A 26,533-nucleotide genomic window follows, 5' to 3' on the forward strand; every position below is an offset into this window, starting at 1 on the left:
ACCCAACAGGGTGGTTCGTCACTTGCGCATCGGTTGAAGTCACTCAATCGACAGTTAAAATCACACATAAAAAAAAACAGGCAGACAACGCCTGCTCTTATGCTTCTTTAATGCTTTAATGCTTTGACCCAATTTTAATCGATCTGTTTTTGTTTTGCTCTCTTTCTCTCTCTCTCACACACAGGGTATAAGGAAACAGTCGCCATGATCAGCAGGAGTTCGAGCCTCAAGGGGCTCGAATCGATAGCAACCTGTCTAATAGCAGTCGCGATACTAGTCGGGACATCACAAGTTAACGCTGGTAAGTAATAATGGCCCTCATCACCTCCCCCTCTCCCAACCGATCCCATCCCAACCTGGGGGGCGGCGGTACCGCCCGGGTGAAACACCGGAAGCCACCGTGATTGGCCGGGTGGCAGGCTGGCTCGTGTATTTAAATTTTTTTTGTCGCCAATAGAAAAAGTTGATAATGGAGGTGCAACGACGAAAAAAAACAGCATCCCAGTTATGGGAGCACCAGTAGCGGAATTACCTTTCCTTTACCTTGCACTCATACACTGGGACTGGAGGATTGGATTGGTTGGTGAATAATAACGAACGAACTGTGCGAAACTATGTCATGCGAGCAATTATGGGGCCCCCGGAACGATTGAGATTTGATGACACAATCATCATAGTTCCACTCTCCGGGGAGTCATAAAGCTACTGCTAAATCAGAAACATGAAAGAATAGTGTGCGCTTTTCTGGTGTGCGCGCGCGCTTTTTTTTTATCTCCGAAGAGTAACAAAACGATAATTGGGTACATTAGTTATGAAGATCCATAACGGACGCGCACAACAAACGAGGGTACAGTTATTTTCGCTAGATTGACTGTCTCACTCACTCACTCACTCACTCAGTTAGAGCGTTGTGAGCTGCAGCGTGCGCTTTATCACTTTTAGTGCGTACACCGGAGGAGAGAGCCTTTAATGAGGAAAATGTGTTTTTTTTTCTCTTCCTTTTTGCTCTGGCTTCGGTGCACAACTTCAAAAGGCGGTGATTGAAGCGTTGCATTTCATGGCACTGTGTTTACGATTCCAATTATGTGACATTTGTAAGGATTTGCTTTTTATTGCAGGAAGATCCGAGAATTCCAGGGAAATTTTATTGGACGGATTTTATCCCCTCTGCTGTCGTTAAAAACAAATCTGCTGTTATTATTATGTTTTTTTTTTGTTATCAATGCTTTTGAAGTTTACTAAAGAATTCCTAAATTACACACCGTTCAATGGATGTATGAGAGTTCTGAAAATGGTTGCCTTTCCTTGTGCGATTTTTAATATACAGTCGATCACAAAATTTAAAGTTTAATCTTTTCAAAATCGTTTACGGTTTCTGCCCATCAAAAATACTCATTTTCTGTTGATATTAAATATGAACTCTCATGCGTCTGCTTAGCAAAATGCAAATATTTAAAAACCCAACCAATAAATCTTCAATCCAATATGTTTCCAACAAAACTCACTGACATACCTTTCACTTGATCAATAAACTCGATTCGGTTGTTGTAAAATTATGATTTTTTTTTTATTTTTTTAATCACAAAGCAAAAATGATCCAATTTTTCCTCCGAAGAGGAGGTTCAGCGGATTTGAACAAAATCGAACCACTTTTCAGTTTCATGGGGGGAAGGGGAGGAGTTATGCGCAGGCTTCTGCTGTGCTCTCCAGGATCTCTCCAAAGGAATCGCAGAAAAATCAATTGAAAAATGTGTTATTTTTTGATAAAATTTTTTATAGCTCATCAAATAGGCATCTTCGCGAAAAACAGTCTTCAGAGAAAATGTGTATTTTAGTATGCTGAATAACTTTGTAGAACATTTGAGAGCAATAAAAAAATTGTGTGCAAAGTTATTAGGCACTAATTGATTTTTAAGTGCTCCTTTATTGGCACATCATTATATTTCGCAACCGGTAAGAGATAGATAGTTACTATGTTCAGCAAAATTGCTTATTTTAGTATGTTCTGCAACTTTTTGAAGAAAATTTTTTTTTTGAAATTATTTTTAAAAAAACAAAAGTTCGTATCACCCTAATAGGTGAATTCGCGGTCACCCTAATAGTGCAAAAAGATGCCCTATATTTTATTATTAAGCTTGTCCGAAGGCAACACCCCTGAAAAATTACGCATTTTTTACCCAATTGCTAATGTCCGCGTTTTTTTTTCAAAATTTGACCATTAACTGTGCGCTCCTTCTGCGCAAGATGAGTGGTCGTAAGGGAAAACAGTTCTATTCAGGCATCGTTCGAAAGGGACGGAGAGGAAACGGTTGAACAGAAAACGAAAGCTTGGACTTATACGTTGTGAGAAGCATATTGCTCTTCCTCTGTATGCATAAGATGAGCAAAATGAAGCCTGGTGTCGGATTTCCTATCTCGGAGATATTTTCTAACAAAGACAGAGGACCTCCCGTCAAGAGCAAAACCCTGTGATGAGGTCACTATTTTATTGACTACATAAATATAAATACATGACTGTTTTTACGTTTGACGAAAAGTCAGTTTTGCAGTGTTTTTCAAACGTTTTAGTACAAAGGCACAGAAGAGGAACTGATTTGCCTTTTATCTTTTGAAGTCGTTCAAAGCAACAGATTTTTTTGTCTCTTTTTGCAGGATAGATGAGAAAGCAGAAACCAATTTTCTTTACATTTGCGTTTAACTTGATCTAAATTTGATTTGTTTTTAATCAACTGGGCTAATGATAAATCCAAATTTGGTAATTTTTTATCGGTTATACTGGCTTCGAGTTACTATTTCTTTCCCTCGAGAAGATTAAATGCATTTTTGTGTACAATGACTGACTGAACTGTCAATCTCCGGTCGAGTGCGTTTTTCAATTAGACCACCGGCCAGTTTATCAGTAGGGAGTCTGATAAAGCTTGCTTTAGATAGTATACAAAAACAATTGCGTGTATTTCAGTTATTTATTATTGAATTCAACGGTTTCGAAAGAATTCTCTAACTTGTCCTGTAATATGGCTCATTAGGCGGCGCACACTTTCTTCGCCCATCGTTTTGGCTTTCTTATTTCATCAGGTCTTCATCTGATTGATGTCTTTGACAACTTTTCCCTACTGCCTTGAGTCTCCTCTTCATGATTGCCCAGTATTTCTCAATAGGGCAGAACTGGGGGCAATTGGGTGGGTTAAGATCTTTCGAAAAACAAACTGGACCCCTTTCTCTGCATACCTGCATTCTTGAACGACTTTACTGTAATGACAGCTTTTGGCCAAATCTGGCCAAAACATCGCGGGATGGTGATAGGTTTGAATGAACGGCAAAATTCGTTTTTGGAGACACTCCTTTTTCATTGTCATATTTGTAACGAAAACTTTCGTTTTTCTGCCACACAGCTGCAAATGCCCTGCCAAATCATAAATTTTCGTGCAAACTTGTCGACAAAACCAAATTTAAATTGGCTTGGAATATCTCCCCGAGCCGTTGACAAGTAAAATCTTTGATCTGGCATTTGCCCGAAGGTTTGGCTGTTCGCTAGCACGACACGGCTTGATTTCTTCCCGGAGTCGAATTCTCCTCACGGTGCTATGGGCAGCACCGAATTTTCTGGCCAAAGCACGGTCCGACCGATTGGGATTCCTCTTGATGGTCTTCAAAATCTTACCACGCAGTTTCCGGTCGACAGTTCCACTCCGATGATTAGCTTGAGGTTTCCGAATCGTCGTCAGTGTTTCCTTATGCCATTTGATGACGTGCCATACGGTCTTTCTGGGCAATTTCCGCTGTTTAGCTAGCCTAGATGCAGAACACAAGACTGATTGGAAATGCAAAGTTAGATAAGCTCATATGCAACTAACACAACCCAAGCAACAATTTGGTTTTTATCACTCTAATAATGGTTTTTATGACCAAAACTCCTATAAGAGTGTAATAAAACTCACATTTTTACTTGGGGACTTTGCATGGGTAAAAATTATTTTTCTTTTCGAGATAGTGTTTACAAACAGGCACGAAGAGCACGCATGGGAAACCTCCTATTGTCGTTAGAAATCAAACTAAAGGATAAAAATCTTTTACTAATTCATTCGTTGGTGGAGATGTGTAAACGACATTTTTTAAATTAAAAAATAGGATAAATTCGAAAAATTCTTTCCACTGCTGAGGCTGACTCTTACGTTTTCATCTCTGTCATCATGTCGGTGTCTTTTGCTTTTGGGAGTCGATAAAATTTTGTTAACATGGGTGCGAATCATAGTAGAATCAGGCCATTCGATGCATGATTCAGCGCAGGTTTATTCTCAGACGCCTCCACATCCACTTTTCTACAAAGTAGCCTCTTGCCATGATAAGTTATAAGAATCGTACTGGCTCGAGGGGCGTAATGAAACCTCTTCCTCCGTACATCCTTGTTCCAGATAACTAGAAATCGGCGAAAAGCTCGCGAGCCCCGGTTCACAATAAAGAGCGTTCAAAAGAATGGCTCTTGAATGGCAGATTTACAGTTCTTCAAATGTAGCCGAAGGTGACACGAAGTTTGGTTCGTGAATCGCAATTTACTGAACTGTCAACTTGGCGAACATATGAATCTTGAGTCATGAACCGCTCCTTTGAGTCAGCAAAGCAAATGAACGATTCAGATTTTAAGTCGCTCACTCAAGAGACATTTTACCCACCTCTACCGAGAATGAGATTGGTTAAAAAAATTGGGTTTCCCCAACATCAGTAAAACGCTTGGATAACAAATTGAACACAAATTTTATAGCAAATTATCATGATGACTTGGCATTGGTTACAAGCATACAGAAGGAGCGCCCATGGGAAACTTCCTTTTGCCGTTTCTACCAAGCGTACAAGTAGAAACCGGATTTTTTTCGAAGAAAACACGGTATTATTATTACATTCAAATGGAAAACCAATTGGCAATTTGTGAATGCCCCACGACACCAAAAGAACTGTTCCTTTTTAGAACCAAACCAGAATCAGAATTGGAGCGTTGCTCAGCAAGTGCATGTCTCATCGATACAAATAAGTTGTAGTCGGAAGGAGTCAAGTCTGGTGAATAAGCCGCTTGTGTAACACCCCGACAAAATAAACTTAACGGTTTTGCAGTGTGTGATGGAACATTATCATGCAGCAAAATCACTTTGTGCTCACTTTCTTACTGGTTTCATTAGTACTTTTTTCTTACTGGAAGACGCAAAAGCTCCATAGGAGCTAAGCAAATGCGTCAAACTGTCTAATTCTGAATCGCAAAGGCGGTAAAAGTCACTCAAGACTTTGTCGAATCTCTTCAAATGATAAATAAGTGGAAATAAGTGCACTTTTAATGGTCACTCACAATCCGATGGAAAAATGACGTCCTTCCTTTTGTACCTGCGGAGCAGCATTTCACATTTGTTTTTTCGGTTTCCCTGCTGTGTTTCGTTCAACTCTTGTGGAATTCATTTTTCGATCTTCTAGGTTTAGGCCCATGGCCTTCGAACGTATGGAACTAGTTACTTGAATGACGTCCAATTGATCCGAGAGTTGTTGTTGCGTTTGAATTCATTTTCGTCTAAAAGTGCTTGTGGATAGCTCATTATCATCGAACCTTTTAGGTTTTCCACGCACTCATACCATAATCAATTCAGAAATACTGTAGATTACGTTCAGTTTTACAAATGTTTCATTCATTTCTTATGCAGATTTTGCTTGTCTGAGACTTGTCTCGAATGAGTGCAAATAAGTGTAACTGAGTGCAGCAGCTCTGACCCAGATAGCACCAACCCTTCAATTCAATGTTGCCTATTCGAGTGAGAAGTCAACCATGCCTACTCACACGCAAAAGAGTATGAGAAACATTGCATTCAACGCTCACAGCGCACACGCAGGCGTAAAAGAAACAGCCGTCGGTGCTGTGTGCAGACATTCTGCTACCCACACACTCGCGAACGGACATCCTCACATCGTCTTGCTGCATAGCTTATTTCCGAGGCAAAAAACTCGTGGGGAATCAGTTTCTTCTGTCCAGTTCAGTTTCATTCTTCTTCTACTTCTTCATAATCTTCGCCCACGATTCTACTCACGGGCGGGAGTACGAGCCGTCGCTAGTAGTCGGTATCAGCAGATCGGGCTGCAACGACGAACGACGAGCAACGACTGTAGCTGTTAGCTAAACACACACACTCGCAAAAACTCGTTGCACCGCATGAAGAAAAAAGAGCGGGAGTTTAAAAGGGATGCTTATGCCGGTGTGTTCGTTTGAGCGAGTACGCGTGTGTGAGAAAGCTAGACCACACGAGTGTGGGCTTCGTAACACTGCCCTAATTGGGAATAAATTGGAGAAAAAACCCAAAATCGAGACACAATACTGCAACGACCAACGATTCAAACGTATTTTAAATACCATACGATTTGACTCATGTTTTAAGGAAAAATTCATTTTAAAATTGACCAAAGTTGACTTCTATGTTTCTATTCTCAATTCGATGACTGGAATGAACGGTGTGTGTGTGTGTGTGTGTGTGTGTGTGTGTGTGTGAGAGAGAGAGAGAGAGAGAGAGAGAGAGAGAGAGAGAGAGAGAGAGAGAGAGAGAGAGAGTGTGTGTGTGTTAGTGAGAGTGTTAGTGAGTGAGTAGAAGTGAATTAAGCTTTCGCTGCTATGGTTTTCTAGTTAGCTATACGTGTTTTTGGACTTGTATCCTCTTGGCATTGCGCAATACCACAATAAAACCAGAGGTAATGATTAATACCGTAATAAAACCTTTATAAAATTCAAGTAAACCCAAGTGGCTTTAGAATTGTTACTTGAAATGTCTTTTGCTGGGGGGCTCTGTAGCCTCAAGTTTACCGAGTCTGATGATTTAGCACAGGTTTATTCTGAGGCGCCTCCACATCCACATTCTATTATACTAAATTCGCCATTGACCAAGAATCATGCCTCTTGCCAGGATAAGTTATAAGAGTGGTGCTGGCTTGAGGTGCGTAATGAAACCTCTTGTCCATGGGCAAATTATATCTAGTCTCTGCACTTCCTGGTTCTAAAAAATTATTGGTCAAAAAAAATTGTTCTTCCCCAATACAACTTAAACAATTGGAAGTATAAAGTCAAAATTTATACGAATTACTTCCGCAAGCAGACCGAAGGAGCGCCCATGGGAAACCTCCTGTTGCCGTTTCGTATATGTATGAAACTGGATTTAAAAAAAACTCGTTTGTTGTATTAAAATGCCAAACTCTATTTTATTCAAACTATTTTCCATCTTTAGAACCGAACTATTTATAAGCCACTTTCCCACATTATCGTAAGAATTGAGGCGCTACTCAGCAAGTGCGTGTCCCATCGACAAAGATATAGGTGGTAGTCCGAGGGAGCCAAGTCTAGTACCGAAAGTCGCATATGAATGAACGCCACAACCAAATGACTTAATCCAAATGGCTTAATCCAAATGACCAAAAGACTTTTAGTAACAGTTTCGCCTGGTTTGAGTAGCTCACAGTAGATGGAACCTTTCTGAGCCCATCAAACGCAAAACACTGTATTTCGCCCATAACAACTGATGCTGATGGTTTCCTAAGATTTCACCATCCAAGATCTTTCACGCTTTGGACTCTTGAAATAAATCCACTTGTCATCACCAGTCACAATCCGAACGAGAAATGACTCATGGCTCATGTGGAACTCATTTTCAAATCTTCCAGATCTTTCCCACAGCCTTCAAACGTATCAAGATGGCTAAATTCTTGAGTCTCATTCAATAAATTCGCAAGTTGTTGTGGCATTTCCAAGTTATCTTCGTCCTAAAGTGCTTGGACAAGTGTTCCTATCATCGAACCTTTTGGAAGGTTTGCCACCCACCCATAGCGTAATCAATTCACAACTATTGTAGATTAAGTTCAGCTTTACAAATGTTTCATGCTTGACTACTGCAGATGTTGCTTGTATGAAGCAATACACTCGAATGAGCGTAAGTGAGCGTAACTGTTATCACATATTAGGATTAAATTGAAAAAAATAAAAAAAGAACCTAAGATCGAGACACATAAAGGGATTAACTACGAATGATCGAAATAACAAATCGCACAATAGATTTGAAGGCCGAATTACAAAAGCATTCCGAGAAAATACGTCTTTTCATGTTGAGCATTTCGAGACTCGCCAAAATACGACCTTTCAGCCTTTCGTGATTCGGCCAAATATGATTTCGGTTTTTTTTTAAAGTTGTTCAAATTCGGCCGTTTGGATTTCGGTTATTTTTCATTCAGTCTACGGCAGGAAAACCGCATGGCTACTCAAACGAGGCTAAAATTTCTTTTCGTTTTGTCTCATGTTTTATGGCGCTGGTGCCGAATGGCCGAAACACAAAAGGCCGAATCAAGAAAGGCCGAAATCCAAATGGCCGAATTTCAACAACAGTCACAGAAGGTCGAATCACGAAAGACCGAATTTTTTCGGAATGCCTAAATAACTATTCAATAAACAAACATAAATTGGCAATCAGATGACAAATAACTTTAATCAAACAAAAATGCAATAAGCAACACAACTATTTACTATGAAGTATAGATAATTAAGAGCTTTTTCTTCCCCTAAGCACAAATGATTTAAGATTTACGTTCATTATAAGGTGCGAGACCAATTTACCGTGTCCGTAGCAAATGTTTCCTAGAGGATTCAGGGCGAGACGGCCGCGACCCGCGAGTGTGCGCCGGTGACCCGCCTTCGGAAGCGCCGGCCACTGCGGGGGGACAGCCCCTCTGTAGAAACCACTTCTATTTAGGTGCTTACATTTTCCTAGGTTTACTGACTACTAGGGATTATCCCTTAGTTAAGTCCGAACGAGCGGTAGCGAGTAAGGACAGCATATATCCAACATTTGTGCAAGTTGAAGGCCGTGAATATGTTCGGCCGAATATGACGTTCGGTCATTCGTGTTTCGGCCTTTTGTGATTCAGCCATTAGATATATTACGCTATTTGTTATTTCGGCCATTCGTAGGTAATCCGTTTTATGGATAAATTCATTTTGAAATTGTCTCAACTTTATTCCGACCTTCTATGTTTCTCTTCTCAATTCCGTGAGTAGAATGACAGTGTGAGCGAGCTATTGAATGAGTGAGTAAGAGTGAGTCGAGCAGTTGAGCCGTCGTTAGGGTAGAGCCGTGGTGGCTCATGCTGTTTCAAGAAGTTGTATCCATTCAACTCGATCGTGGGCTATTCGTCGCATTTTTTCCAGACGAGCCAATACATAATTTTATTTAGACATGGAAGTCACTTTTTACGCCTATATTTTTACATTTCGAAGTTTCAGAATTTACACAATTTTTCTTGCGCGAACCCCGCAACTTTGCTCGAGAGCGCTTAGAAAGTTCTAACGCGTTTTGAAAATCAAAATTTCTAAGAAAAAAGAATGGTTCGTCAGCGCTATTAGAGTAGAATTTAAAATCAACCAAATTTAAAAAAAATCCTTTCAATACAAATTTTGTGATTAGCGTTCTTTCATAAATGCACTGTTGCATTTTACGATCTGATCCGACAAAAATGTTTTGCATTTCTAATTGACCGTTTGCTTTTTAAGGTACTTTACACACCATCCCCCCTCCGGGGAGAATAATGCAACGGAGTGAAATTGTTCTAAAACACCCTGAAATCGCATTCTCACCGGTTGTTACGCAACTATATTTACACGAGTTCCGGAATTGACGCATTCTTTTACGCAAATTTTGGAACTTACGCAACTCATTTTAAAACTAACAAAGTTTTTTCGTAAATTTTGAAATGAATTTACGCGTTTTTTACGTGAATTTGCTTACGCGAAACGTTCCCGTCGCGTAAAAAGTGACTCGAATGTGCTGATGTTCTCCAATTATCCTTTACAGAGAGTTACTATCATGTCACAAAGTATTTTTTCTCTAAGCTATTTTCAAAGCGAACGAACTGTTTTTTGAGCTTTTAAGAACACGTGAAAGTTTCTGCAATTCGTCAACTCACGTAAAAGTGGTTGTATTATTGCACTCCTACAATTATTTTTATGACCAAAATTGGTCATTAAAACCATTATAAGAATGCAACAAAACTCAAATTGTTATTTGGAAAGTTTACGCGAATAAAAAAATAAAAAAATTGAATACATTCTAACCGTAAGTTCCATTTGACAATGTTTTGTAAAGCGATTTTCTCTCAGACAACGCAAGGCTAATTCGCTAGATTTCACCAAAAACCTATTTAGAAATGGAATTCTATTTCCTTTTAACAAAACTTTGCTGTGTATTGTAGAACAATAACACAAAGTTACGCAGTCACGAAGCTGTAGGTTGTTTTTTTTGTTCGTACAGCAAGTGTTGGCAGTTAACACACAAATTAAACCGACCGTCCGCCTTGTCAAAAGCGTTGTTTTGCGCTTCCGCTAATCTCTTTGACCATGTCAGGTGAATCACTAGTTAATAGGTGATGAGCTCACATAATGGCGCGCAAATGAGGATGATGATTTTGCAGGATTCTTTCCTTGAAAGTAACAAGATGGTCTATGGTCGATCCACTGCGAACAAGAAAAAAAATCGAGTGAGTGAGTGTTAAAGATTGCAGTTGAGCGATTCCATGGCAGACAATAAAAAAAAATTAGAATGATTTTTCCTGGATCTTGACAGCTCCAATTTCAAATTAAATATTCTATTAAGCTGTGCCATATGGGCAAGCCCCAGGAGCTTTTTTCCTCTACTAACTCGGAGCAATCTGGCTTACCTTGGGCTGAATGCATTCGCGCGTGCATGCCGCGTTCTGGCGGTCATTCGGTAACAATTTGCAACCGATCTTGAATCGGAGCTCTGAGCTCTGAGCTAAACTGAACCGAGAGTTGAGGAACAGCAGCCGAAAAAAAACGGAACTCATTACCATAGTTCCATGTTCTCATTCGCTACAGCAGAATTGAAAAACTTGCAGCAATTGCGCAGAACATCAAACGCATCATCATCGCAGTTTATTACGGTTTCAAATTCCAGCCAAAAAAAGAATTAAGAAAAGAAACGACGACGGCGACGGCGACGACGACGGGGACCGAAGGCAAGCGGAAGCAAGGGGGGATTTCTCGGAGGGTATTGTGCAGGTCCGCGATCGTGCGGTCCCTGGCTGGCTGGCTTACTAGCTGATGGCTGACGGCACAGTGCAGAAACAGCGTGTCTTAATTGTGGCAATTAACCTTTTTGCAACCACCAACTTGGATGGAAAGAACCTGAGAAGTACGGTTTATTTTTTAATGCTTGTTTTTTGTTTGCCTGCTGAGCTGCCAAGTGGGTGTTACTATCGGTCCATTGCGGCGCGGAAACAACGGTCAAACGGCACGGCACTGACTTCCGGGGTACCTACGGATTTACTGCGCTGTGCGCAAACAACACTCGCTCGGTGGCCGATGCGATCCGATGGTGTTAATTAGGGGAGGAACATCTTCGCGCGTTGATCGTCGTCGATCGTTCGGTGGGTCGGTTGGTTGGTCTGCTATGATAATTGCGATGATCGGAAATTTTGTCCACAACTGCGCTGAGCTTCGGTTAGGGAAAACCACAAATGGGAGAAATCCTAAACGTTTCTCATCGATGATGATGATGACGATGATGATGCTGATGAGGTTGAGATTCGTTAGGTTGGTTCCAATTTGCTCACCTTACCGGAAGTTACAGCTTACGGCTTTGATGGCCCCGCAGAAGCACCGTGGCACAGTGAAATGCAAGCAAGGTGAGAAACGGTTTTCGTCGATGGAGAAGAAAAAAATTGGTCCATTCGGTCGAACAGGTTCAGAGCCAGTGGAAATCGTTCCAGTTTCACCTCGGCGGCGGCCGGCGCCACCGACACAGACCGGTGCCGAGTTCACCGATTCCGCCCCTTTCGGAGTTAGTTGGTAATCCAATTTGGTGGGCTCGAATGGTTCCCGGTTCGATGTCCTGGATTCGGTGATTGATTCATGCGCTTTGGCTGCCGTTCCCTTTGGTTGCCAGCAAAGGGGCAAAAAATACAATCTTAATTCAAGATAATCGACACTAATCGCTCCTATATCAGCCCAGCTTTTCTTGCTTTCGCTGCGGAGTTTTCTAAGCGAAACCTTTTTCTCTCGCTTTTTTTTTCCCACTCGTTCCTTTTTCTGATGAAGTAATCCCGCAATCTAAATGTCTGCCCGCCAAGCACAATGATGATGAAGAGAAAAGGGAAGTGGCTCGTTTTAATTGCCGTAAACATTCAACCCAAAGTGGTCAATTACGGTGGATTTTTTTTTTTCGTTTTCGGGAGGTAGGTAATGATTTAACCAAATATGAAACAAGACACGTTCTGCTTCCCCCGCACGAATAGCGATGGAGTGCACTTGTTTCCATCCAGCCCAGCCTCCGTCGGTTCAACGGGACGGGAACAGACCCCGGCAGACGGTCAGTCATCAAGTCGCTGCGATGGTTTGTTTTGTTTTTTGACAGTTTCACTCGTTCAGCCACCAACCAACCAACCAAACGACAGCAACGACGAACGGAACGCGGTAACGACATGTCATTCATCTCTGGAAATTGAGTAGGAAGAACATTCTTTCCCGTTTTTGTTTTATGGTTTCCCCTTTCCCAGCATCATCATCATCATCATCATCATCGTTATTACTATTATTATTATTATTATTATCATCGTTATGTCGGTGTGCATTCCTAATCATCTTCTAGACTCGAACATTCAGAGTCGTACGTATGCGTTGAGCAAACAAAAACACTTGCTGGTGGAACAAATTTGTTGTGGTCTTTTCGGACCACAAGCAGAAGGTGTCATACCAACCGAATCGAACCGATCGAAACCGGACTTTTCGATTTCGATTTGACCTAGATTTGTCTGACAACGGACTCCGTCCGTTGCTCACAAAAGAGATTGTTCGGTGGATGAAAAGAAAAGTTGTTAAAGTTGTCTTTAACCTGACTGATTTAAAATCATCACCATAGTTTAGATTCCAGAGAAGCGTCATTTAACAAAAAAGATGCATTTTTTCGATAGCATAAATAGTCATAACGTTTTGCTTTGACACGGTTTCTCACACATAAGTCGAAGCATCGCAACCGAGGAGATGGCATCTACTGGGATGTTATTTTTCATATATATAATTTCTCACATCACATAAAATTGACAGTTGAATAAGTGTGCCAACAGTGAGCTTTCTTCCAGTGGCACAGTTATTCGTAATTACGAATACTTTCGGTTTTACACTCTAACACTTTCACTGCATACTTCTTCAACGGAAGCAAAACAAAAACGTTTGTCAAGTTTCCATTCATATAAAATTCCATTCGAGGAGAAAATTAACAAAAAATATGACCTTTCGCGGCTGTCGAATCCAACTAGTGCTAAACAGAACACTGAACCTTGTAGCCTCTAGCCGGTCTTCACAAAAATCCGGGAAGGATATTCTTTGAACGAACCTGCCTTCTGTGAAGGGTTACGCAGCATCAGGCAAATTGTGGGGGCCTCCTCCGCCGAAGGTCACCAGCACCGTGAAGAGTTCTTCGTACTAAAAGGTGTGTTCGGCAAGGATCTTAAATTTCTTAAATTTCTCAAATTTTGCTCCGGCCTCCCAAATGCCGCCAAAGTGTGGGGGCTTCGAGGAGACTATAAAATTCCACTCAATTAACTGCCGTGAGGAACAAACCTGCAGGCATCGGTTATGTTGTTCGTTTCGAAAGGGTGCAACGATGGATCGCGTTGTTTGTCGCACTATTTGAATGAAGTCGCTCTCATAAAGGCCCCTGAAGACCGTCTGACAGTCGTTTGAAAGTCGTCTAAAACTCATACGAATGTATTCTAAAAGTCGTCCTAAACAGCTCAGCTAAATATCATCTGAAAATCGATCAGAACCATTTAAAATCCAAAAAAAGTCCAGTCAGATTACTGAAAGCTCTTACCTCTTCGGAAGTTTCCTTGTTACCCCATAACAAACAAGAGCTCTAAACTTCAAGAAAATAATTGGTCCGTTATGACTCCCCAGTATTTGCCAGTAACTGCCCAAGTGATTGTTGTAGTGATGCATAGTTGTCAGGTTTCAGCGGAACCAGTTGTCCCTACCAAATGTCTACAAATGGACACAAGACCAACAACACCGGAGCACAGTGGTCCAAAAGGCCGAAAAGCGGAACTTTTTTCCTAGTGTCTTTTGCTTTCATTTTAGCATTAATGGTCTTCAGCACATTTGTTTATATCCCCCTTAATCTAATACTGTCAAAAGTTAGTCATTGCTTACTATAATGAAAATAAAAAAATTACCTTTTTGTGTTCGGAAATATAGACATAGTTTTTTCGGCAAAGTTGTAAATAATGTAAAAACAAGCAACTTTGCTGAAGAAATAAAATTTCTATCTTCATCGAGTGCTGAACTGGAGGGCATATTCTTTGAAATTTGTTTAAAAATTACTTTCTCATTCTTAGCTTTTGTTAGTTGCATTTTACAAGAACACATTCTTCTAGGTAATTATCGAAGTTCTCAAAACAGGTTTTTGCAGAAGACCATAAGTCTCTAAGGGACTTTTACGTTCTAAGTTATCGCATATTCAAACTTTAAATTTTCATAGCTTCACGAGCCCATGGGGTAAAATGGGGCAAGTGGATTTATGAAATCAGTGCCTCATCTTAAAGCTGAAGTCGAGTACTATAAACTTGAACGGATTCCGCTTGTCCCCAACCACCGAAATGAGAGTACGGCAAGCATATGTTTTATGTGTTTGGAGTTCACTATAGGCTCGATACACGTACATTCTTTTGTGTTAGTAGATAGACCTTCGGCAAAGTTAGGCAAAATATAAAGGCAAATAACTTTGCTAAAGAAATGACATTTCTATCTCTATCGAGTGCAGAGCTATAGGGCATTTTCATTGGAAATTCTTTAAAAATTAGTTTTTCATACTTAGCTTATGTTGGTTGCATTTTACAAGAATATATGGTCCTAGACCAGCGGTTCCCAACCTTTTTTCGGTTCGCGTACCTCCTGGCGGATTTCCCTATACTATTCTGCAGCGAACTAAAGTTTTGGCGAACCCCTGGGGGTTCGCGAACCCCCATTTGGGAACCGCTGTCCTAGACGATTATTGAAGGACTCAAAATATATAGTTTTGCAGAAGATTGCAAATCTCTAGGACCTTTTCTTACAAAGTTGTCGCTTTTAGCTCGTGATGTTAAGGAAAAATATAGCTTAAATAAGCGATAACTTTTAAAGGAAAGGTCCTAGAGATTTGTAACCTTCTGCATAAACATGTGTTTTGAGTTCTTCTAGAACCATATACTCTTGTAAATTGCAACCAACATACGCTAAGTATGAACAACTTATTTTTAAAGAATTTCCAAAGAAAATGTTCTATAGTTCTCCACTCGATAGAGATAGAAATGTCATTTCTTTATCAAAGTTGTTTGCTTTTATATTTTGCATAGCTTTGCCGAAGAAACCATGTGTCTATCTACTAACACAACAGAATGGTCCCCAGAAAAAGTGCTTCAGTTCCATAATGCGTCTAAAATGGTACTTGAACAATTTTGTGACGGTTTCCCAGATGCCTCCGAAATGTGGTGCCAACCGAGGTGAAGCGAAATGTTCCATCATTCCCACAAAAGAGAAATGACCCCATTCTTTCGAACTTGAATTTCTGCAGAAATGAATTCCTGTCACATTTTACGTAACTGTAAATCCAACCTTCGACGAATTCCGGTCGCCTTGTCATACGAGCGAGGCGGCGGGTTCCCAATCTTTTGATAGTGCTGATCCCACTCAATGAACGTATGTAAAACGAAATCACAGAAATCCATCTCAGAAAATGAGAAACGGTTGAGCCATTCCTGATGTTATTTGTGTATTATGTTTTTGTGTTGCTTTTGTATACAGTAATGTTCCGATTTTGTCAGCCCCATGTTAAATTTTGGGCTGACAAAACCGGGAAATTTTTATTTTCGTATTTTTTTTCAAAATTCAGGATCAAAGACCTTGCAATATCGAAGACTTCTACTAAAAATTAAATATCAACCCTCAATTGGTCAACTGAAAGCTTAACGAACCGAGCACAGCACACTGGTCCAGAGCCTTTTTTGGTGCCCATTAGCTTTGAGCGGAAAAACGTGGTTTTAGGTTGATGGAACCTTTGGAAGCGTCCAGCGGAATTCAAATTTTGATTAATCCGCCTAAAAGTGAAATAAAAAAATTATTTTTCTTTGGTTTCATTATAACACATTGATGTGTTCTTCAAAGTTTTACAGCATATTATTACAAGAAACTTTGCCGAAGACAGTAACCTTCTATCTCTGCAGCGAAGATGGAAAAATCTTATTTATTGTATATGAATTTGTAAAATCAGTTTTTATATTTTAGCAGTTTTTATAGTTGATGTATGACTTTTTCAAGTTTTACAAAGTTGTACAAATAGTAAAAATACACAACATTACTGGATATAGTAAACCTCTATCTTTGCTTGTTTAGAAACTATAGAACTTTAACTATAAAAATACCCTAATTTTGACCCCGATTTACTCGCAAGAAGGCATCATTTTATTCAAGAACTCTCCCCCAGAGAATCAGAATAGTTTCAAGCAGGCAGAAAAGTTTTATACAATGTTTAAAAGCACAAAAGTTAAACAAAATTTATAGGCTGACAAAATCGGGATAAAAAGCTGATAAAATCGGGGGTAGACAAAATCGGAAGCTGACAAAATCGAAACATTACTGTATATTGAGTGTCATTTTTGTGCCATTTTAATGTCATGTTTGTACTATTTTTTAATCATTTTTCTAATCTGCGCCATTTTTGTGCAATTTTTATATCATTTTTGCGTCATTTTGAGTAATTGGAATTTTGCAGCATATTTTTTGTATTAGCTTGTGTTCTTTTTCAGATTTTTTAAAATTAATTTCCTGTTATTTTTGTGGTATTGTAACCATACTCCGTTAGAGTTTTGGACCGTTTATATTTCACTAGCTGACCCAAAGCCCCCCACATGGCAAATTAGGTTCTATTTGCTAGGTTAGTTCTCGAATTGTGAGGAAAATTGTATTTCATTTGAGGAGCACCCCTCCTAAAGTGGAGAGGGGTCCTAATTCACCATAGAAAAAAATTCTTGCCTCCAAAAACCCCCACATGCCAAATTTGGTTACATTTGCTTGATTGGTTCTCGAGTTATGAGGAAATTTGTATTTCATTTGTATGGGAGCCCCCCTCTTAAAGAGGGGAGGGGTAATAATTCCTTTCCTAAAGAGGGGATGGGTTTCCATTCACCATATAAAAAATTCTTCTCTCCAAAAACCCCCACATGCCAAATTTGGTTACATTTGATTGATTAGTTTTCGAGTTATGAGGAAATTTGTATTTCATTTGTATGGGAGCCCCCCCTCTCTTTTAGTGGGGGGAGGGGTCTCTTACCATCATAAATCATTATTCCCCGGCCCCAAAAACCCGTACATGTAAATTTTCACGCCGATCGGTTTAGTAGTTTTCGATTCTATAAGGAACATACAGACAGACAGACAGAAATCCATTTTTATAGGTATAGATTTTTGTTGCGTCATTCGTTAATTTTGCGTCAGTTTTGCTATTTTTCAGTTATTTTTTTTCGTCAAGTCTTGCTGTTTTAAAATCATTTTTGTATTATTTTTATTTTATTTTAATTAATATTCCTTCCATGAGCATCCTAACAAAATCCATAGATTGCGGACGAAAACACTTTTCCTTTGTTTTTGTTTTTGACGTAGGATTACGTCTCGCGGCAAGGTTTGGTTGGGTAAGGTGTCATTCCAAAAAATCTTTCTCGAAAAGCGGTCAGGTTTAGTTTTAAATGCTAATACCTTAGCGGTTTCCCGATCAATTTTCAATATTTTTGCACCAATCGATCAGAACATCTTCTAAGAATTAGCTCAAATGAAAAACGCTATTATTTCGTAAGTGTACACTATTGAAAAACTGAAAATAATGAAGCATTGTCCAACAAGAAATCCTCGCATCCTGATTGGTCGAAGAAAAGACGTCATCATGGTTTGCACGTGTTTTTTGCAAAAAAGTGACAGAAACACCTCGTCCCAATTGGTCGAAGATTCTTTACGTCGCTTAAACCTATACCAATTTGATATCTGTGCTTGGGAAATACCTCAGAGTGCAAAACTACCCCTCTTCTTCAACCGATGATATCGTTTCAGCTAGGTTTACTAGTCTAATGTGATGTCCTGAAAGTAAACCATTTTCTTAAAGTATAAAACCACCCCTTTTCTTCAACCGCCTTTAACAATTAAGATTGAAATTAGTCCAAATTGATGTCCTGAAGGTGAAACGTCATCAAAAAGTGAGCGGTCATCCTTTCCTTTTGCCAGATTGTATCCATATAGGTCCATATAGCAAGAATTTGTTCGAAACTGTTGTCTTGCATTTGTGCATGTGACGTGAGACGTGACGCAGAATTCTCAAATCAGTGACTCCGAGAATAGTTTTGAAGGTTTCGTTTGCTGCTTTGCATCAGTTAGTTACTGGCAATTCTTTACATAGTTTCCATAATCAAGCATTACATTTAAATTAATTTCTTTCGAAAATGATGGACAAGACCAGGCAGGAGGGACCCGTAGTAATGCTTGCAAAAATTCGGATTTCTCAACTTGCAGCACAACCAAACCATTTTAACATAACAATTTTTTGATATCATCAAATCAAATACATAAATACATATATGTCTAACTAAATAGTGTTTGATGTTGAAGTAAGATTTGAGACGCTATTAACATTCATTCGAAAATAATTGAATATTCTCAACCTGAAGAATCGTATTACTACATGCATGGATACATGCTACTATCGCCACAAAGAGACTTACGTAGTCCTTCGTCACCTATATGCGGTTGTGTCTTGTACACAACCTCTCTGATTTTTTTGCTTTACCAAATGCGAACTCGCGCTGTTTTTAAGCAGCATATTTCCTCATTATTCCGGAAAAAATATCTGGAAAAGTTTTTTAAACTTTGCAAGCATTACTAACAAGTTTTTTTCAACAGCTTCATAAAAAAATGTGGGTTTTTGTATCGGTTAGTACAATAGCTATAATTTTTTTAAACAAACCATGTTCGAAAAAATTATAGAATTTCCATTTAAGTTCTCGGAAAAATTATTACCTCGAATTTGAAATAATGTTTTTTGTTGATAAGTCCATAAAGTATGATCATTAACAAAAAAAAAGTATGATTTTTTTTTTTCAAATATAGCAAGCAGTCCTGGCTGGCGCTACATTCCGTTCGAAATTCTACCTTCTAATTTTATGTTCGGTAGACTTCGCGACCACCTGTTACTGTACAGGACAATTTCGGGATTAATGCTGCAATCCTATTGATGTTAGAGTCATATTCTTACAGTCGAGCTGAGAACATACGACGACCAATGTTGCAATTCGAGCGAGAAGCAGGTATCAGGTATTATCTAAGTATAGTTCTGCACAACCCGCTCATGAAACCAATAGCTCATGAACTGTCAACAGCGGGGGAACGTGATTCTTACACCCTGGCTTCACACGCCGGATAAGAGTGCGGGCCCTCGTAAGCGTTCGATATTAACTTCTCGGGATGCGATAACGAGTGAGAGCGACGACCGTGGCTGATAGCTAAATACACAGCTAAATGCAAAAAAATGCAGCTGGAGCGATGCAAAAAAGCTGAAAAAAAGCTGAAATTTCCGACGCTGTCACTGGCACCAGCTTAAAAGTGAAGTACATCAGATTAACGGTTGTTACAATGTTGTTATGGTAACCGAAATATGACTAATTTCAGTCGAAATCCGGTTGCTTCAACTAAATGGACCTTTAATGTGCTACTTGGGTACAGTGACGAAGATTACAAGTTGTAACCGAAATACGCATATCTAAGAAGATCGCTCTAAGCAGTAGTAGAAAGTTTTCTCGTTTACTATATGTAAGGAACATGCTGCTCAAGCCACAATTGCTGATACTCAACGGTACGCTCCTATTTTATTTGAAATTCTATGAATTCAGACATATTTTTCCATCCACTCCAAACAAGAATGAGATAAATTGCTTCAATTTATCTCTAGCACAGTGCGACAGATAGCATTCCTTTGGTTAGGAATTTTTTCCCCAACTGCCGGAATTAACCGGAAAACTGTGCGGTCATCGACCAAACCAACTCCAGCGGATCAAGATGATCTCACTCCGCTGATCAAGATCTAACGGCAGAAAAGTATCGTTTTTCACGACGACTCATCCCGTCCCGTCATGCATTGAAAAGAGGAAAAAAGTCCAAAGCCTAGTGTTGCGTGACTACTGACTGCCAGGCAGGAATCTGCACGCCCTTGACAGTGTGGTGGCCGTGTGCTGCTTATTGCGAAAAATAGGAAAAAAATAAAAACATAAAACTAATCTCTGCAGCTCTAATCTAAGCTATCGCGATGAAACCGATCCGTTTGCCGTCTTCTTCATCCAGTTACCATCCTCATCATCTCTAGAAGTATCACATAAATCATTATGCAATTCTTCTATTTTTGTCTTCAATCTTCTTGCTCCGCCCTTCGTTCGTTCGTTCGGCCGCCGGTGAGCGGTTAGTTCCGCTGTCGGTTGGTGCGAAGCTTCCGTGAAACCGATCCACACGAATTCATATTCTAAAACCCCCCCGAAAAAAGTCGAGCAAAACACAGCACCAAACCAGCAACAAGCGGAGAAGAATGGAATGACTTCCAGAAATTGAGATTTCACACACCCAATCCTCACCTACCTGAACGAACGTCCGTGGAATCCGTTTCATTCCGAAAACAAAGCAAGGTGTCTGCATCATTAAAGCTTGCCTTTTTTCGTACGGCCAATCTCCATTCCATTCCATTCCCCGGTACTCGGTCGGTCGGTCGGTCGATCGGTGGCTGGTGGCTGACGACGGTGTCGACCTAGCTCATTGCCAAGTTCACTACCGTTATAAACTAGTTCCACTCCGTTCGTCCGCCCGGCCGTCCGTCCGTCTGCGACGGTCGTCGTTTGCTGCGAGGCTCTGCACCTGACTCAGGCTTGGAAAAAGAAGGCACACGCGCCATCGAAGAAAAGATCCACACGCAACAGCAGCCACACCAGCAACGACGACGACGACGACGACGACGGATGGAAGACCATAAATTATTATACTCTCCTCTGAGCGGAACTTGCCCTGCAATGTGTATATTTATTTGCCGATTGCTTGTTGTTGTCCTGGGGCGTAGAAATTAAAATCAATGTCACACCGGCTCAGACAGCATCAGCAGTGGCAGCAGAACAAGAAGGGATTCGTTCGGCGACAAGATGCAATTAAGATCGGACCGTCGGTCGCTGCGTTCAATTTCGCCATTACCACCAATACCACCTACTACCGTGGCGGTGCGTTCCGTTCCGTTTCGTTCCGTTGTTGGTAAGATACCACCACACCAGCAGCGAAGACCGGAATCTAATTTCCTCGGGTACCGGCAAAAGGAACGAAAATAAATAAACAAGCGTCGTTGTCGTCGTTCTGAAATTTTCGGCTAAGGGCGAACGGAATGAATATTCATCAAGTATCGTTTACTACTTGATAACGGTTCCCCAACAACCAACGTTTTCAGTTCAACGGGAGAACTGACTGACTAAATGCGTCATAAGTTTAATTTCTCGTGGGATGCAGGCGGCAGCTAATTATAGCAAATTTCTTGTTTTCATCTCGAAAATAAACAACATCGCATCCCAACCGCATAAAAATCCGATAAAAATCTCCCCCCCGCTTCGCTTCGTACGGCTAGAGTTACGGTTTCGTTGTTGGTTCAGCCCGCAAAGAATGCAACGAGCGAACGACACACGAAATGATAGCCATCTATAATTCATGAGACCTGCCCGGTAGTACCTGGAACTGGTAATGGAAACCCAACCCGACCGAACTCACCCGAACCCAACACAATGACAGGGCGAATGGGAATCCAGCAACTATGCTGGATCCCATCATCATGGTTGGTGCAGAAATGGGCCTTAATTTTCCTGGTTCTCTTCTGTGTTGTCTGACTGTGACTGTGTGACACATTCTGACCGTTCCCCAGAATGGTTCCAGAAACAAACGAAAAAAAAACGAACGGTAAGAACTGGAACTGTTCGGTGGCAGTTGCAAAAGTTTTTGACAGAATAGTTAACGGTCACTCGGAACTACACACTGGCGTGCCCAGACAGAAACAAAAGGTGGACCACCACCCGAGCTTTCCAGAAGAATGTTTTAGCCTGGAAAATCGAGTATTCGTACTACTTAGCACAAAAATAGCGGCCGTTTAGGTTGAAAACTTCGGACTTTCGGGACCGATTGAATTTAAAATCAAAGATAAATAGGAACTAGAAATCAACCTTAAAGCAGAACTAGAAATTAGAGTTGAAATTGGACTTAAGATCGGACTAGACATAGGGCATTAAATTAGATTTGAATTTGGACTCGAAGCTTGACCCACGGAGCAAACCTCATCTTTCATCCCCCCGACATTTATTCACTATCTACAGGGCAAATTGAATGCAGCGCGACGGTGGCGTTCGCGGTAGTCGACAGAAGCTATAAGCCATCGAGTCGTGCCCGCCAAGACGCAACCCCCGAGATCAAACAACTAGTGCGCACTATTTTTAATGGGAATCCACGGCCAAACCTTAAAAACCGACCGCCACCAAGCACTCTGCTGTCTCCGCAGCTTCCTAATAGATATATGCTTGCAACCGCGGAATACGGTCGAATGGCCTCCCTTCTGAACATATAAAATTAACGAAATTTTTTAATACAGTAATGTTTCGACTTTGTCAGCCCAATGTTGAATTTTGGGCTGACAAAATGGGGAAACTGACAAAATCGGGAAAACAATTTTTCGAAATTTTTTTCAAAATTCAAGACTTAAGACCTTGCAATATCGAAGACCTCTACTAAAAATTAAATTTTAACCCTCAATTGGTCAACCGAAAGCTCAATGAACCAAGCACAGCACACTGGTCCAGAACGTTTTTTGATGCGGATTAGCTTTGAGCGGGAAAACTTGGTTTTAGGTTTAAGGAACATTTAGAAGAGTTTCTTAAAATTATAAGTTCTATCGTCCAGCGGAATTGGATGTGGGATGTGTTCTGCAAAGTGTTATGGCATATTATTACAAGAATTTTTGCTGAAGACAGTAACCTTCTATCTCTTCAGCTAAGATAGAAAAATCTTATTTCTCATAAATGAAAAATCGTTAAAATCAGTTTTTCTATTGAAGCTGTTTTTGTAGTTGTTGTATCACTTTTTCTTGTTTTACAAAGTTGAATAAATAGTAAAAATACACAATATTGCTGAAGAGTATATACCTCTATCTTTGCTTGTTTAGGAACTATAGAACTTTTACTATAAAAATACTTTAATTTTGACCCCGAATAACTCGCAAGAAGGCATCATTTTATTCAAAAACCGTCCCCAGAGAATCATAATAGTTTCAAGCAGGCTGAAAAGTATTATAAATCATGTTAAAAAGCACAAAAGTTAAACAAAATTTATAGGCTGACAAAATCGGGGATAGCTAAAATCGGGAGCTGACAAAATGGAACATTACTGTATTTTGATCCTACCTTTTTTCAGCGGTTTACTGTTCCTCTTCTCACCCAGATTTCCGGCAATAAAGCAAACTGAAAGAAAATGAAAAAAAAACTCCCTTTGGGTAGACCAAAACTTGCAACTCGGGCAAGCCTAGCCAAAGTCCTGAACGTTATAACGAATTGATTTAAAAAGGCCTTTGGTACACTTCACCACATTTGACATTTGTGTAAAGATACAGAGCAGCCTTAGGATGCCTTAGGATGTGGTTGCAGTTAAGCAATCCTCAAGGTTATGCCAAGCTCAGGAGATTTTACCCATTTTTCTTATTTTGATTCCTGTTTTTCCTCTTGCGTTTCACTCATTTTTTTTGTAACAGCAAGTTCCGTGTTTCGTCCCGTTTTTCTCTTCCCTTTTTCATTTGTTCGTTTTCAGTTTTCGTTTTTTTTTCTAAGTCTCTTCCTTCTCGATTTTCGTCTTCAAGATGTTCCAATTTTTCTTTTTTTTTTGTCACATTTATTCTTTTTCTGGCACCATTTTTCCCTTTGCTCTCTGGTTTTGCTTTTAATCTTCCGTCCATGTGTTTAGCTTTTACTCTACAGTTTTACCATTTGCTTTGTTCCTTTTTTGCCTGTTTTTCTTTTCTTCTTTTTTTGTCCCATTTTTCCATCCCATTTTTGCAACTCTTTTTCTATTTTCTTCATTTCATCTATCGGTCTTCTCACTCAGTTCCACTATTTTCCTTTTCCATTTTTGTTCTCTGTATCTCCTTTTTTCTTGTTCCGTTTTATGCCTTTTGCTCTGATTTTCCTCTTGTTTATCTCTTTTCGGTTCCATTTTTTGTCTTTTTTCTTCCATGTTTAGTTCTGTTTGACTCCCTTTACAGACTCATTTTATGTGCCCTATCTCGACAACTCCTTTTCGATTTATTTTTAAAAAGTCCTAACAAATGAATATCAATAACATAAGCATGTTTTGTATTTTTTTGTGTTCGTCTGTTTTGCTTTTCCTCCTTTCCTGTCACGTTCCGTTTTGTTTTCAGTTTTCGTTTATCTCTCGCTCTCTCTATTGTCCTCTTTTTCTGTTCTCGTTTCTCAATTTTATTGCTTCCACATTTTCTCTTTTTTATTCCGTTTTTCCATTTTTATTCCATCTTATCTTGTTTTCTATCCAGTTTATTCTCATTTTCTTGCACACTATCCTCGTTCTATTTATCGTTCTCTCTTCTTTTCTCCTCCGTTTTCCCTCTTTTCTGTCCAGTCGGCTCTTTTTGCCTCGTTTTCCCTTTTTCCGTATTCTTCTGTTGGGCTTTTTCTCCTTTTAGGTGTGTCACGATTTTTCTTTCGTTTTGCTTTTTTTCGTACCAGTTTTTTGCTTTTTCTCTCGAGGGTTTTGTCTTTTCCTATCACGTTTGTCAAAGTTTTGTCACGGTTTCTCCTATACTTTTTTCCCTTACCCTTGTCTTGCCTTGCCTTAAGAAAAAAGGAAAAATAAGAGAAAAATAATCCGTCTCGATTTTTTTGTTTTCGTCTGTTTCGTTCCGCCTATTATTATGCCCTGCTTTTCCTCCTTTTCTGGTGTGTTTTTCGATTTTATCCCGTTTGTTTATCCGTTTTCTTTTTATCCCTCAATTCTCTGTTTCCTCGTTTTCTTTACTCGTTTCCATCTTCTGTCTCATTTTTCTTCTCGTCTCCTTTCCGTTTTTTATTCTATCCAATCGCCTCTTTTTTACCTAGCTTTATTCTCTGTATGCTTCTGCACAACCTTTTTGTTTTCACTTTTTACGTCTCGTTTTCCCTTCCTTTTGTGTTTTTCGTTTTGCCTTTTTTTCATGCCAGTTTTTCTTCTTTTTCTCTCGCGGTCAGTCCCGTCTTTTTCTTTCAATCTCGTTGGTCAAGTTTTTGTTACGTTTTCCCCATTGCTCTTTTCCCTTGCCCTTAGCTTAACATTTTCGAGGAAAGCGAGAAAAAAAATGAGGACAAACTGGGCATAAAAAGGGAGAAGGACGGAACAAAAAAGGGAAAGACAACGAGAAAATGAAAAGAAGAAAATACGAGAGTAGGAAAACTAAGATACAATAATAAAAAAAAAGAAAAAAATGGTTTTCTATTTGGCTGAAAACCGAAGACAAACAGGATCAAACGAACAGAACCTGACGGAAAAGGAGGAAAAGCAGGACACAAGAAGAAAAATGGAACACACGAAAACAAAAAATAGAAAAGGTCCCGTTAGAAACGGTACAGAAACCAAAACAGAAAACCGGAAAAAAGAAAAAACGGGTCTGATAATGAATGAAAAACGAACAGAAAAGATTAAAAGAAGAGAAAAATTAAGGTCAAGAAACTGGATAAGAGGAACTCGTGGCTCGTGAAAATGGAAGGAAAAAACACAAAAAACGGAATAAAAAAGAAAAAAAAAACAAGATAAAAAGCAGAACTAAAAGAGGCAACAAGAAAAGAAGAGATCGAGGAAACAGCGAACAGAAAAAAACGAAAAACGGACATGAAAAGGAGGTAAAACGAGACAACTAGAAGGAAGACGGAACCAAAGAAGAAAAATGCAAATAAAAAATTTTCCCGAAGCAGGAAGGGAAAATGGAACAGATAACAAGTGAAACAATAATAAGAAGAATAAGAATTATTCTCAATTTAAGAACAGCGAGAGAACAAAGAGTGGAGGAAATGAGGAAAACGGGAAACGAAAGTAAAACGGGATAAAATAAAATAAGAAAGATTGGACAAATTTTAAATTTTTGCCGCAGCGAAAATTTAAAATTTTTACCAAACCACAAACCTAGTGGCGAATTAAATTGTAAACAGCGAACATCTGGGTTACGGAAATTATTTTGTTTTCTATTAGCTTTTAAAGAGAAGGTGGGCCCCAGAATGCCCCAACCTAGGCACACCATTGCATTGTTATGTTGAGTTTTCTATGCTGAGTCAACACGAAAAAATAGAAAAGGCAGAGTCTAATGAGCGGGAAACCGGAACAGATGAAATTAAAAAAGGAGAAAGGCAG

The 26,533-nt window shown here is 39.7% G+C and overlaps 1 protein-coding gene across 1 annotated transcript in view; it reads left to right on the top strand.

Moving 5' to 3' along the window:
* Window positions 1-204: 204 nt before the first annotated feature.
* LOC128732434 (titin) overlaps window positions 205-26,533 on the top strand; it is a 43,918-nt gene continuing 17,589 nt past the window's right edge. Inside the window, exon 1 of the mRNA XM_053825684.1 lies at window positions 205-301. Coding sequence (XP_053681659.1) covers window positions 205-301 — 97 coding nt within the window. The remainder of the gene's footprint in view (window positions 302-26,533) is intronic.

The sequence above is a fragment of the Sabethes cyaneus genome, chromosome 1, assembly GCF_943734655.1.
Source record: "Sabethes cyaneus chromosome 1, idSabCyanKW18_F2, whole genome shotgun sequence".
In the NCBI taxonomy this organism is placed as follows: domain Eukaryota; kingdom Metazoa; phylum Arthropoda; class Insecta; order Diptera; family Culicidae; genus Sabethes; species Sabethes cyaneus.